This window comes from Grampus griseus (genome assembly GCF_964374135.1).
Source record: "Grampus griseus genome assembly, chromosome: 3".
Classification (NCBI taxonomy): domain Eukaryota; kingdom Metazoa; phylum Chordata; class Mammalia; order Artiodactyla; family Delphinidae; genus Grampus; species Grampus griseus.
In genome coordinates, this window is record NC_139019.1 from 148,523,522 (window position 1) to 148,537,975 (window position 14,454).

General features: G+C 45.1%; 1 protein-coding gene across 1 annotated transcript in view; it reads left to right on the forward strand.

Annotated features, from left to right (window-relative positions):
* Window positions 1-3,489: 3,489 nt before the first annotated feature.
* Window positions 3,490-14,454, forward strand: part of NSG2 (neuronal vesicle trafficking associated 2) — a gene marked incomplete at both ends in the record, with an annotated part of 56,140 nt that continues 45,175 nt past the window's right edge. Inside the window, one exon of the mRNA XM_082650970.1 lies at window positions 3,490-3,618. Coding sequence (XP_082507096.1) covers window positions 3,490-3,618 — 129 coding nt within the window. The remainder of the gene's footprint in view (window positions 3,619-14,454) is intronic.

Here is a 14,454-nt window from a genome sequence, read left to right on the forward strand (position 1 = left end):
GACAGAGGCAGCTAGTGTCAGATGAACCCAGAGGTGGGAGGACAGAAGAGAGTTACACCTTGTCTTCCTTTGAGCTGAAAGTCTGAGCCAGTACTTTTATCCTGCCTATATCATTTTATTTGAAGTGAGTTTCTTGTTGACAATATATATTTGGTTCATGCTTTTCCTTCATTTTGACAAACTCTTCTTTTTATTTGGTTTGTTTAGACCACTTACACTTAATGTAATTATTGATATGTTTGAATTTAAGTCTACTATTTCATTATTTGTTTTCTGCTTGTTCTCTCTTTTTTTTGTTGTTTCTCTGTTTTCCATTTTCTGCCTTCTTTTGGGCTACTTGAACTTTTTTTAGTATTCCATTTAAATTTATATATCACATTTTGGACTTTATCTCAGTATATTTTTGGTTATACTAGCAATTACAATAGCATAATTAAGTTTTCACAGTTTAGTTGGAATCAGTACTTTACCATTTCAAGTGGAATATATATTACCACCAGATTGGTCCCTTTATCCTTCACTTATTATGTTGCAGTTGTCTAATATATTACATCTATGTCTACATACTTGGAGAACCTCATCAGAAAATATCATAATTTTTGTTTTCAGTTGTCAAACATCTTCTTCAGAGCTCTACAGGAGAATAATAGTCTATTATATTTAGCGCCCCTCAATATAATTCTTCAACAAGGGGCTTCTCCACATCACTCTGGCCCCCTGTTTCTTTCTGCACCCTCTCTCCTGTCCTCACATATAAGGAAGCCTGGATTTTCCATTTCCATGAGACAGGCCCTTATCCTGGACCTTACTAAACTCTCAGGGCCTGTGGCTTAGAGTTATTAAAGGCACAGTTTCTGCTTGTGAATCAATCACAAGCGGTGTTGAAGGGACTTCCCTTTTCCTTTGGAGGCAGCAATAATAGAATCAAATACAAGTGTTCACAATTGTTTCCATGTAGCTGTCTACATTTTGTTGTCCTTAGTCAATGCCTACACCTGAAAATCCTCCAGGTCTTTGGAAAAGCAGGGAGTGGGGGACTAACATTTATTGGAATACCTCCTTCTCATATATATGCATACCTCTATTAACAGAAGTGCCCTACGCAGCTCTGATGTAGTAGAGCCTCTATTGTCTCAGAAACATCTCTCTCTTTTTACACACACACACACACACACACACACACACACACACACACACACACACACACATTTCATTCCTAAACAGTACAGGTAATGTATATGTTTTCTCCTGGCCTTTTAGCTAGGAGACTATATGCTCAGTATGTGAACACGAACTAAGGTGACCAAATAATTTATCGTGCAAGCCAGGATACTTTTGAAAGTGAAAGGGGATGCTGTTACTAATGCCAAGACCTCATGAAGTGCCTCATAAACAGCACTGCAGCTGGGAATGAATGGCCGAATGTGATTTGGACACAGCTGGGAGAAACCAGTGGAAACAGCCATGACCTCGGAGGATTTGAAGAGCATGTAAGAGCAACCCCCAGGGATGAAACAATTCAGCCATTCAGATCCCTGTCCCTGAACTAAAAGGGGTTTCCTTGAGTGCAATCTCTTCTCATATTCACAACCAGTCTACAAGGGAGGTGTTATTATCAGAGATAAAGAAAGGGAGTCTTGGAGAGTGAATGCAAAATGTCTAAGATCCCCACAGCCAGAATTTCGTAGAGCTGACACTAGGACTTTGCCCTCTCTGATTCCACACACCAACCTGGAAGCCCCGTAATGTCATGGACTGCATACAGACTTTGACAGCAATGGATCGGGGCTCAAATCCCAGTTCCTGGTGCTATACCAGCTCTGTGACCTTAGCTGACCTGCATGATGACAGTAGCATTGTGAGAATAGGAGCTTATGTTTATGCATTGCTTGCCAAGCACCCTGCTCTGAGCTAAATGCTTTCCCCAAGTTATCACATTCACACCTCACACTAACCCCATCATGTAGGTACTCTTAGAAATCACAATTTGCAAATGAGGGAAATAGTCTGAAAGAGCCTGGAAAAGTCCCCACTGCATGGGAGATAATGAATATTAGTTCTCCTTCTCTCCTTGCACAGGTCAGAGCACGATGCAGGTCCTGAACAATTCTGTTTCATGATATTGTTCTGGAGGACCTTAGGAGTGGTCCGTTCTCCTAATGAATGTGCCTCCTTCTCCAGTTTTTCTAAAGGCTCAAGGATTGCTTATAATATGGTGCGTATTAATTTTTTATTTTTTATGGCCAGAATCCCTCCCACTTTTTTGAAACCATTTTGTTCCATTCTGTGGTTGTGGCCATGCATGAGAAACAGCAGGTGGTGCCAGATGACAGATGGTGTGGGAGCTCGTTTCCCGGTGGGAGGGGGCGCGAGCGAGAGAGCGAGCAAGCCGGCAGACAGCTGCGAGGAGCCCGCTCGCTTGCGCCTCGCTCTCAGAAGCTCTCACTCCAGACGCACGCAAGGCGCTGTCCTTTCAGCACCACAAGCTCCGGCTGAGGAGGGAGGACTCCTGGCCGTCCTCCTCCTCTTCAAATTGGCTTGAATCTGCTCTGACCCCTCAAGAGTGCAGCGCAGTAAGTAGGCATTTGTTTTTGCTATAAACCACTCCCCAATGTCCTCCAACCCTTTCCCTTTCACTCCCACAACAACCCTATTTTGTCTAATAACATTCCATCAGCAGGATTGACAAGAAAAATTCAGTTGTGCTGGGCTTCTGGGACTGGGGTGGGATCACCGTTTCACTTCCAAGGGAGCTGGAAAGAAATAAATGTGATTTGTTTATTTAGTTGGCAATCTTGCAATATGGGGATTGCTAACTTTCCATGGAACCAAAAAAATAAAAAAAAAATGGCCCTTTGCTATTGAGGAAATGGAGGCATTCCATGGCTGAATAACAGGATCAGGTTCAAGCCAAACCTTTTTTGTTTTAGGAAATTGTATCTCTTGTACAACCTACATATTGAGTCAAAAGGTACACTACACATAGGGGCATTGAATGTATTTATTGTATTTTAGGGAGATTAATGGAAAATAAACAACAACATAATAAAATAGCAACCAAGATGGTAAGGTGAAATTTATCATACTGCAGGGCGACTCAGAATAATAGGATTTATTTTTGCACTAAGAATAAGCTTTCCACTGAGATTATATGATTATGTTAGCTCTAGTGTCTTGGATATTTTTTTAAGATTGTATGTTTTGTACGTGAGCCTAGGATTTTCCTTGAGTTTCTCAAATTTGAAGGCTCTTAAGTGCCGTGGGTAGGTGGCATATCTGGATGATTAAAGAAGTTTTACTGGATGATGGGAATCATGTCAGGAAATCTAGCAGAAGATCGATGACTGATCTGTACACTGAAGCTGCTGGAGTGGAACTGTTGAGGACAGCGCTATTTTCTCTGTCGTCAGCCCTCTGTTTTCCTGCCTCACTTCCCACTGTAACTAGAATCCCACTGCTTGCCTTAGGTCTGGGAAGAAAGGCGTAAGGATGGTGAAGCTGAACAGTAACCCCAGTGAGAAGGGAACCAAGCCGCCTTCGGTTGAGGATGGCTTCCAGACCGTCCCTCTCATCACTCCCTTGGAGGTTAATCACTTACAGCTACCTGCTCCGGAAAAGGTAAAGCAGGTGCTCTTTTCCTCATCAGCCCCCCCATGCTCCCCCCTTCCCAGGAAATAAAGCAGCAAAAAAATTCCACCTCCCCCAAACCCTTTCATTCCCTCATCAGCCAAATACATTCCCTATCTTGTAAAATGTAGTTATTCCTTCCAGAGACATGACATCTCTTATGTTATTTCAGATTTATGGTAAGTGTTTATTCATTTTTTTTTGTTCACATATACATACATGGGCAAGAAAATAATCTTTCCTCTTAAAAGTTCCATCATAGTAGATGAATACTAATAAGCTTCTAGATGATGAAAGAGAAAATTGTCTTGATTATTTTGGGAAGGTGTTTCAAAAATTGACTGCTACAGATTTGAGGACAGAGAATTGGATGCAGTCCAGCAGGCATTTATTTGCGCCTCCTAAGGCCCCATTCCTATGCTGCAAGTTGGTTATAAAAAGACACATTACGAAATCCCTATTCAGGATAACGCTTAAATTAATATAAAGCATCATGGTAAATGCAGTGCCTGAGCATTACAAAGATTGTGAGAGGACAGGAGTGGAAAAAACTAAACCCTGTTGTGGCAGAGAGGGGACTGGGAGGACAGATTAGGTAAGCTGCAGAGGAGAACATTTGAATTTGGTTTTTAAAGGTGAGTAAAAACCTCCCGGATAGACCATTGGAGGAAAAGGCATTTAAGGCAAAGGGCACACATATGCAAAGGATGGAGAGCTTTGGGGAAATAGCATGACTGAAGTAGAGTGTCTTTGGCGGGGGCGTGGCTGGAAATGAGTGGCTGGCTGATGGCACGTCTCCTGACATGGGAGTAGTCCATGAGGAATGGAGGTGAGCAATTATACAAAAGTGGTGGAGTTAGCCCACGGACACAGGTGGGAGAAAGGATATTGTTTAAGATCCCTCTGAGAGAACCTGGGGTTTTACAATGTGAGCGTTTACCTACCATAAGAGAGAGCTTGGGAGGCAAATGATGAGGTTCCCTTGCTGAAGAGTGAACAATGGATCATTCCATCTGTTTGATTTTTCTCATCGGCATCTCCAGGAGGGCATTGTGTGTCTTAACCAATTGGCTCTATCCAATGAACAGAAGAGGAGCCGAAGCTAGATAGACGTCCTGGCTGATTGGCTAAGGGTTGAGTCATCTGTTTTGAAAGTGCAGAGGTTGTCAGTATGAAAATGTGCATAAGGGTGGCAGAAATAAAGAATCCTTGAGCCATTCTGAGAAACTGGTAAGACCTTCTGAAAATAAAATTTGAACAGGCAGTTAGCACTAAAGACATGTGAAGGAACAGTATTAATTGGGTATTGGCTACCTGTACAGCAGAGGTTCTCAGTTTTTGACTTGCATATTAGAGTCACCCGGGGAGCCTTTGAAAATCCTGATATCTGTATCAGAGCAATTGTATCAGAATCTCTGGGGGTGAGACCCAGGTGTCAATATTAATTAAATCTTCCCAGGTGACTCCTGTGTGTAGCCAAAGTTGAGCGCCACTGTGTTAGATGCACATTACCCAGGGATTATACATCCACGTTTGTGGGCAAAAGGCGAAGGACCAGAGAAATTTGGTTAGTTATCCAAATTCACAGAAGGAGTAAGTGGCAATGATGGAATTTGATCCCAGATGTAATGGAGATTGAGGAGAAGCAGAGGGAATATTCTCTCAAGGTTTCGTGAAGTTTCAGGAAGAATCTTTACCCTTTACAGTCTCAAAGATCTGTATGTCCCTGACAGGTATGCAAGGAAAAGGGATTGGGGTGAGGTCACTTCTCCTCTTAGCTCTACACACATCTGCGGGTCATCCAGAGATATCATGGCCTCTGTCTCCCCTTTCTCCCCACCCCATTTCCCACCTCCAAGGGCTTCTTTCTTTCCTTGAGAGAGGAGACACACCTGATAACCACTGAGCATCTGGTCCAGATGTCCCAAAGCCCGAAGATAATACATTGTGGACTTGCATGCATGGAAGGCAAACCAAAGTATCCTGTAAGATGCAAATCCCTAAAGGGACACATTGCTACAGGGGCACATCACAGACTCACTCTGATGTTCATGATAAAGTCTTTGTACCAGGAGGACCTCAGTGTTCTCCTCTATGACGTGGGGAGGATCACACCTACTTCACAGTGGTTGGGGCAAAGTTAGATGTGGTCTTATAAATAAAGTCCCTGGCACAAAACTAACCATAAGAGAATAAAAATTATCATTTTCATGTGCTTCTTAAATGCTAGATGCTGTTGTAAATCACAAGTACACACCACACACACACACACACACACACACACACACACACACACACACACACACAATGTTCTTTCATCCTTTCAATAGTTAATAGGACCTAATAAGGGAGTTGCTACTTTGATCCAGTTTTTAAAGATGATAAAACTCAGGCATGGAGTGGTAAAGTCACTTCCCAAAGCACAGAGTTGGTAAGCCTCCTGGCAAAATCTGGAGAACCCAGAGCCCAGGCAGCGCTGTTCTAGAACCTTCCACCTCAGCAGGAAAAGGGAGCCAGCTGGTCTGGGAGTCCCCAAACTTGGACTCTAGCAAGAGCTCTGTCACCAACCTCAGCTCAACTCCTGTGAGTTTTCTGTGCTAGGATTTAGATTTTATAATATTTACAAGAGTAAACCAGGTTTTTCCCCCTGACATTAGAACAGATGTGTTAACAGTAAATTCCACTCAAGAAGCCAAATGCTGAGAGCAGTGTTGTGTTTACCAGCACAGACTCGGAAGCCCCTCTCTTGGGGGGTTCAGTGCTCTACCTTTTATGAGCCTACCCTGGCTGAGGACTTGAGTGAGGTTCTCTAACTGCCTCAGCCTCAGCCTCCTTGTGGGTAGAGGGGGGACTCAACCTCAAGGGGCTGTAGAGAAGGCAAGGTGAGTTCTGACACAGTTGTCAGCTCTCTCACTATGTCCAGCCAGATGGTGAGGGTTTGAAGATAAAAAGGTTATCAGAAAGAAGTATATTTAGCCCCAATGTTACATCCTGGGTTTTCCTCTTGAAAATGTAAAATACGGAGTGCGCTTGGTGTGTAATACTGACAATTATCTTGTTCACTACATACTCTTTAGTATGGAATGCGAGTTTCTGGGGAAAAGCTTTTGGATGCTAAGCAGTGAGGACGAGCATGTCTGAAACCCTTGCTCTGGGCCAGGAATGGGCCATGCAGGGCATTCATAGCTGTTGTTTCAGTTAATCTTCCCAACGGCCCTGTGAGGTGGGTGTTAGTGCATCCATTTCACTGCTGGGGAAACTGAGGCTCAGATCAATGGAGTGACTTGTCCAAGCTTCACAGAGAGAGTGGAAGAGCTGGGGTTGGAACCCTGGTGCACCTGACACCACAGCTTTCCCCTCTGCACCGTGCTACCTTCGATAACAAGAAGCCTCCCATCCCCAGGCAGTGCTTCCTCAAACTCCGCATTCCCTCATCTACGGCCATGGCTTCTTCTTGAGCTCTCCTGGACATGAAGGTGGGGCCTGGGGCGATCCTGCAGAGAGAATGTCACGGCCTCCAGGGCTCCTTCCCTACCCAGTGCTAGCGGGACTGTGCATGCCTTAGGAGACGAGATTGGCTGGCCTCGTGGTTGTTTCCCCACCTCTTCTATCACGCTAATCAATCCTCCACAGCGCACCTGCAGTAGTGCCTCTGGAGTTGTGACCAGTCCTTCTCCCAGGGAAAGCCTGTCCAGTCACCCGCACAGGGTACAGTCCTCAAATCCTGACCTTGGCACTCCAGGTCCTCCATTATCTGCCCCACTGGCTTCCATTCCTATCACTCCTCACTTTGTACCTTGAACACCAGCATGTCAGAACTAACCTAGAGCCATGGTTTTCAACCGGGGGTGACATTTCCCCACAGAGAGACATTTGGCAGACGTTTTTAGTTGTGACAATAGGAGGAGGGATGTTTTGGGCCAGGAATACTGCTGAATATCCCACAATGCACAAAATTCCACCCCTCCACCCCCCAAAAAAAGAATTGCCCTGCTCAAAATGTCAACAGTGCTGAGGTTGAGAAACCCCGCCCTGGAATTTTCTACACTCTCCAGGGTATTTCTTGCTCCCTCCTCTTTGCCCACGCCATTCTTTCTGCCCAGAATGCTCTCCTTGCCTCTTTGCCTGTCTGATAAGCCAGTGCTCATCTTTGTAAACCCAGTTCAGATGGCAGCTCTCCTGGATACCTTCCCTGACCACCCATAATTATAGCTAAGGTTATACTTATTACACTGGAAGGTACTCACTCTCTCATCCAGCATGTCTATTGGGCACTTCTATGTGCCAGGCCCTATGCTAAGCTATGCATATACAGCCATGAAAAGTCAGGCATGGCCGTTGCGGGCAGAGGGACTTCAAACAAGCCGGCACACAAATAGAAATACAGAGATGCAAACTGCAAGAAGGGCTATTAAGGAAAGAATAAGGTGCTGTATTGTTAAGAGACGCTAAGACTTAAGGGGACTGGGCTTCCCTGGTGGCGCAGTGGTTGGGAGTCCGCCTGCCGATTCAGGGTACATGGGTTCGTGCCCCCGTCTGGGAAGATCCCACATGCCGCGGAGCGGCTGGGCCCGTGAGCCATGGCCGCTGAGCCTGCGCGTCCGGAGCCTGTGCTCCGCAACGGGAGAGGCCATAACAGTGAGAGGCCCGCGTACCGCAAAAAAAAAAAAAAAAAAGACTTAAGGGGATTAAATTATGATGGCAGGATGGTCAGGGGAGGTCCTTCTGAGGAAGGAGCCCTGGCTGAGAGATGGAGGATGGGTTGGTAAAGGGAGTAGGGGGCAGAGGGACCAGCATGTGGACAGACACTGAGGGAATGGGAGGAACAGTCCGGAGGTTGGGTTGGCTGGGTCAGCTGAGGGAGGGGGAGAGACTTGGGAGATGACGTGGGGTGGGCACCAGCTCATGAGGGGCCCCGTGCATTTTTCTGAAGAGGCTTAAAGAAGAGAGTAACAGGATCAGATTTCTATTTTAGGAAGATTCCTCTGGCTGCAGTGGGCCACCCTAGGGCCAAGGGACTCATGCTTGGTCTCCTGGTCTCTTCTTCCTCTTTTCTCCAATCCATCTTCCAAATGAGGCAGCACCAGAGAAATGTCCCCAAAACAGAGGCTACTGGGTTTCCTGCAGTACCACCAACCTCCCAGCCCTGGCCATGTATGGTGGAAGAAAAGAGTGGGGGGCAGGAGATCAGCTAGAAGGTTACTGCTGTGCTCATGAAGGGGATGGTGGTGGTGGGTTCTAGGATGGTGGCAGCAGAAATGGGGAGGTGGATGGATTGGTGGAGACTTGGTGCTGGGTCAGCACTGAGGAGCTTTTCCTACTAGGCCTGAGGGTCCTGGCTCTGTCTCATCTTTGTACCCTTAGTCCTGGCATATGGCGGGCAGCAGGAAATGCTGGCTGAATGAGGCCCCCTGCCCCTTGCCTAGGGTAAGGCTGGGCTTAATTTTTCCACTTGAATCTAAGCAGTCTGATGGCTCTCTCTAGGTCATGGGAGCAAGCTCTTGAGAAGCTGGAACATCAGTCTGTAGATACCAATTTCCAGGACGTGCCTTTGGTTTACCTAAGTGACCATGATAACCCAGATGTCCCCACAACTCCTCTGTGAGGTTGTAACCATGCAAAACAGGCTCAGAGAAGGGGAATGCTGTCCTAGGACACACCAAAAGAAAACAGTGCAGCCAAGATCTGCACCCAAGAGTGCTGGGAAATGCCAGCTAAGGGATGGCTGGTCTGCAGAAAGCGAGCCACAGACCGGCACAACCCCACCTTGGCAAAGCCCCAGATGAACTGTGTATTCATCAAGCCAGCTGCCAGGCTCTAAGCAAATGTACCTTTCCTTTCTACTAAGTCTTTACACATCCTAGAGGACGTTGGCTCACCTGCTTATGGGAGGAAAGGAACGCAGACATTAAAATATCAATTATTGATGTTTAGCACCCTTCACTCTGTGTGGTAGAGCGCATGTGCTTGGTTGTCTTAGAAACTTGGATTCAACTCTCAGCTAAACTAATTATGTACTGTGTGGCTTTAGGCAAGTTGCTTGGCATCTCTGGGCTTTTTTTTTTTTTCTTCTGTAAAATGAACATAATAGCTACCTAACCGGGTTACTGTGAGGAAAAAAAAAAGTGAAAATTGTCTAATGGCACAAAGACGGTGCTCATTGATAGAGTTTCCTTTCTTTCACTGGATATTCGGAATATGTCTCCCGAAGGTGACATTTTTGGAGGATGACTGTAAACGTGAGACATGCTGAGAAGGATGGGGTTTCAACAGCGGGGGAGCAGGGGTCTGACAGGACGGATCTGGAAGGATGTTGGGCAAAGGAGATGCTGCTCCTGTCACTGAGTCCTCCATGCCTTCTTGGTCATTCTCATGGCTTCACTAGAGGGTTTCTTTTTCTCCCTGATACACAGGATCAGAGAACTGTCAGCCTTTCCCTGGGGAGCAGAGAATGCACGTCTCTGCCGATTCCAGGCTTATTGAGCCCCCTCGTTCTGCTCTTCAGAGACTCACAAGATTATAAATCACCCTAAATTGGGCAAAGGCTTTGACTAGGTGATTCCAGAAAATAGACAAAAATTGACCTATAAGCAGATTAAAAATTATTTATAATTTGAAAATATAATTTTAATGAAACATAAATTTTTACCTATCTGATTGGCAAAAAAAAAAGTAATAGTGCCAAGTGTTGCTAACACTGGGAGAAAGCAGATCTTCTCATTGCACTCCAGTTGGTTATATAATGGGATGCAATGGTTTTTAGAGGGTATTTGGATATTGTTTATAAATTTAAACTGTATATCCTATTTAGTTGGTATGTTTGCTACTGGCAGGAATTTATTCTATGGGTATGTTTTTCAAGTATGCAAAGGCATATATATATACAGAGAGAGAGAGAGAGAGAGAGAGAGGGAGAGAGAGAGAACAATTGGAATGTTCCATGAGATTGGAGTGGTTGGACAAACACTGGTGCATGGATGTGGAATAGTAAACAATTGTTATGAGGATGAGACAGATTTGCTTGTGTTTGCGCTAATGTGGAAAAAGCAACAGACACATTGCTCTGTTAAAACAACTTTAAAGAGTGTGGTATAGAGTGATCCCATTTGTGGAAACACGTGTGTATGTTTCATTCTTATAATTCATAAAATAGTCTTGAAAAGACACACAAGAAACCATTAGATGGTTAGAGTATGGATGGAGTGGTTGGGGTCCCTTTGAAAACTTTTATTCTACAATTTTCATACATTTTTTTACCATGAACATATATCAAATTTTCTATTTTTAAAAAATCACCTCCATCTCACAGATGGTGAAACAGTCTCAGAGAGCTGAAGTGACTTACTTACTTGCTCACGTTCACACACGGAGAGACCACTGTGGAACGAGCTAGTGCCCCTGAATGTAGAGGGAGGTCTGTATAGATGCACATGCATTATAGCAATGCAGTTTGAATTTGAATCCTAATTCCACCACCTACTCGCTGTGTGACCCTGGGCCAGTTTAATAACCACTCTGTTTCTCTGTTTTCTCGTTGTTAAAACAAGGACAGCAATATCTTCCTCTAAGAATTGTTTAAAGGGTAAAATGAGAAAATGCATATCGAATGTTTATCACAGGGCCCGGCAGAGAGTAACTGCTTAATGCCAGGTTGCTATTATGGTTGTTGCTGTTATCATCATCATTAGTTCAGTCCCAGAATCAGGATTGTTTTTCCTGAAGTGCACGGGGCTGGCCCCAGGCTGTAAGAAGGCTTGAGCAGAGAGGTGGGCTGGGCCTTGCCCTATAGGGGACAGGCCTGGGTGGCAGAGCTGTGGGCCAGCCTTGCTGTAGTGACTCCGGCCCCGGGCAGCTAGCCTCTGCTCAGAGCAGGAGCTGGCCGTCCCTGTAGGAGCCAATGAAGAGTCGCTCACCTTGCCCAATTCTGTGCCTTGCCTGAGAGTTAGAGAGTCATAGACTTATTGGGCTAGACCATCCATTTGAGGCCATACTGGCCAGCCTTCCATTCTGCCCTGAGAAATCAAAGGCCCAGCAAGTAAAAGAGACTCAATTCCACAGAAAGAGCCCTGGACTGGGAGTCAGCAGGTCCATACTAGAGTCCTACTTCTGACACTGCCTTGTTGTGTGACCTGCAGCAAATCCCTCTCCCTTTCTGGGCTTCCATGTCCCCATCGGTGAATGGGTGGGATTGGACAACACTGTCACTCATGTACTCTGAGCACTGACATTTTACCTTGTGTTCTGGGCCCACTACCAAACTTCAAGCGAACGCAAAGAGATGGAGTGTGGGTTGAGGAGTGAGGCAGTCAATGGGAGAAGGTTCCCAACTATGTACTCAGGCCCCATTGGGGTGACTTCACCTTGTCTCTTTAGATGAAGGATTCATTCATTTGTTCATTCAGTTAATAGCGTTTATGGAGCATCAGGTGCCGTAGGATCAGAGTTCGAGTGTTACGAGTTTTGAATGATGACCTTACTAGCGGCTCTTGATCTGAGTCAGAAGCTCAGGTTCAAGCCTTGACTCTGCCTCTTAGTGGTTATGTGAGGTTGTGAAGTCATTTCTGCTCCCTGAGACTCAGGTTCCTATGAAATGGGGATAATCAGTCCTACCTCAGAGTGATTGGGAGGATTTACTGAGATATAGGATGTAAAGCTTTTGGTACAGTGCCAGGCACATAGTGGGTACCTTAAAAAAATGATAGAAAAAAGCAACGTGTTCTTGAGTTTGGATACCAGCTCAACCACTTACCAGTCATTTGATCACAGGTAAGTGACTGAAGTCTCTGAGGCTAAATGTCCTCATCTGAAAAATGAGAATAATAATGATCTTAAAGGAGAGATGTGAGGATCGGAGAGGGGGGTTGTGTGAACTAACTGAGGACACATCAGTAGGGCCTGTAGGTCAGTGTCTGGCACACAAGAGGTGCTCAGGGGCTAGCCTTTCATTGTACTGCCCCGAACTTCTCTCTTTGCTGCAGGAATGAGCTGAAGGATACAGCTTAGGTCTATTTTTGGCCTGTGCAAGTCCAGCTCATAAAAATACAATCATGCTCCTTGTCAGCACTTCTGCATTTTTATTTATTGTTTCTGCCAATCCTGGGGCCTCTCCATGTACGAACCTCTTCATTATTGATAATCCTGGGAAGTAGTATTTTAAATTTTTATGATCTGTACTTTGCACCATCTGAACCACCATGTACTATCTGGCCTTGCCAGCAAAGGGGGAATATATCCAGATAAGGGGTCCTTTTGGGATGAATAATTTATCCCATTTTCACAATGCCAATTATGTGAAATTATGTTCTTCATATCAGCTGCTGACCGAACAATGGGGACTGATGTATTGATATGAAAAGAAAACAAATTTATTTCTTTGCCCATATCCACAATGATATTTGAAAACCTGGAGTTTCATTCTCCCAAGTGTCTATAAAACCCCACTTTTAATAATAACAAGAGTAGAAATAATTTTTTCCTCCCCTGTCTCCACTTTTTCCTCCCATTTCTGTTATTAATCAAGGAGCTCAGGGCTCTGTTTTGCTCCACTTTTTTTTTCAACTGCAGAAAATAGACCCTTTCTTTGCAAATTTATTTTCTCTTCTCTCTCTTTCTTTGCGTATTCAAGCTGATTCCTCCAAGGTACAATTAATAACGATTGGCTAACATTTCCCCTTCATAGTACTAAAAAAAATTGACTGTTACTATATCTCCTTTTATAGAAGGGAATTGTTTCTGGCTCCAGTCCATGGGAGCAGCACACCACGCTCCATGACATGCCCAATAGCTGGTTGATTCCAGTAACTGTAGGGCTGGTTTTTCCTGCTCTCTACATCTCTCCAGCGTATCTTCACTGTGCCAGAGGCTTTTCCTCTACGTGTAATGCACACCTGGAAAGCCATTCTCTGGTTTATAATCCTTCCTCAGTTCCTCACTGTTCTCAAGTTCATCTTCAAGATGCTAAGCATGGCATTCAGAGCCTCTGTTTATCGCTCACTTCACCTGCCCTGTTCCCTGGCCACTCAAAACTACCTCTTTGTGGTTTTCCCAGGTCCAGCCTCCTGGATGTCTTCTGAACGTTTGCTGGTTTATGATGCTCTCTTGGTCTAGAAATCTCTTTTTGTTTGGGTTTGGGGAGGCAAGGACGGAAACGAGGAAGCTGTCAGAGCAAAAGTTCGCGGAGAGAGGATGATGCTCTGGATTAGGGTGTTGGCAGTGTAACTGGACAAATGGGTTTATTTGAGAGAAATTTTTGAGGAAGCAGGAACTGGTGATTGGAATGGATTTGGAGACTGAAGGGAAGGGACGGGTCATGAGAGATTCCTGTATATGACTTGACATAAACAATGACATATCATGCTGCTATTTTCTTATCTGGCGATTACACGGGGAAGAGATTGTTGAGGGCAAGATGGTTGGGGAAAGTGGGTCAGGGAACCCAAGTGCTTTGCTGGGGACATGGTAAATTTATGTGTGTCTATCCAAGGGCAAATGTCCAGTAGGGTGATCTGAGTGCTGGGTGGGGTCCGAATTGGAGATGTAAATTTGAGACTTATGAGAATAAAGATGGACTTGGAAATGGTGGGAGTAAGAACACTCAGAAGGGACTTGTAGGAAGGAAGCATGCCCATGACCTAGCCCTGAGAGATTCTAACATTGAGAAGTCAAGCAGGGCGGGAGGAACCTGAGGAGGGCTGGTCGGTGAGCGGGGAGAACACCATGGACCCGGGAGGAGGACTTTTAAGGAGGAGTGAGTGGTCAAAGAATATTACTGAGAGGTCAAAGAAGATGAGGCCAGCGGACTGCCCATTTGTTCCAGGCAAGTAGGCA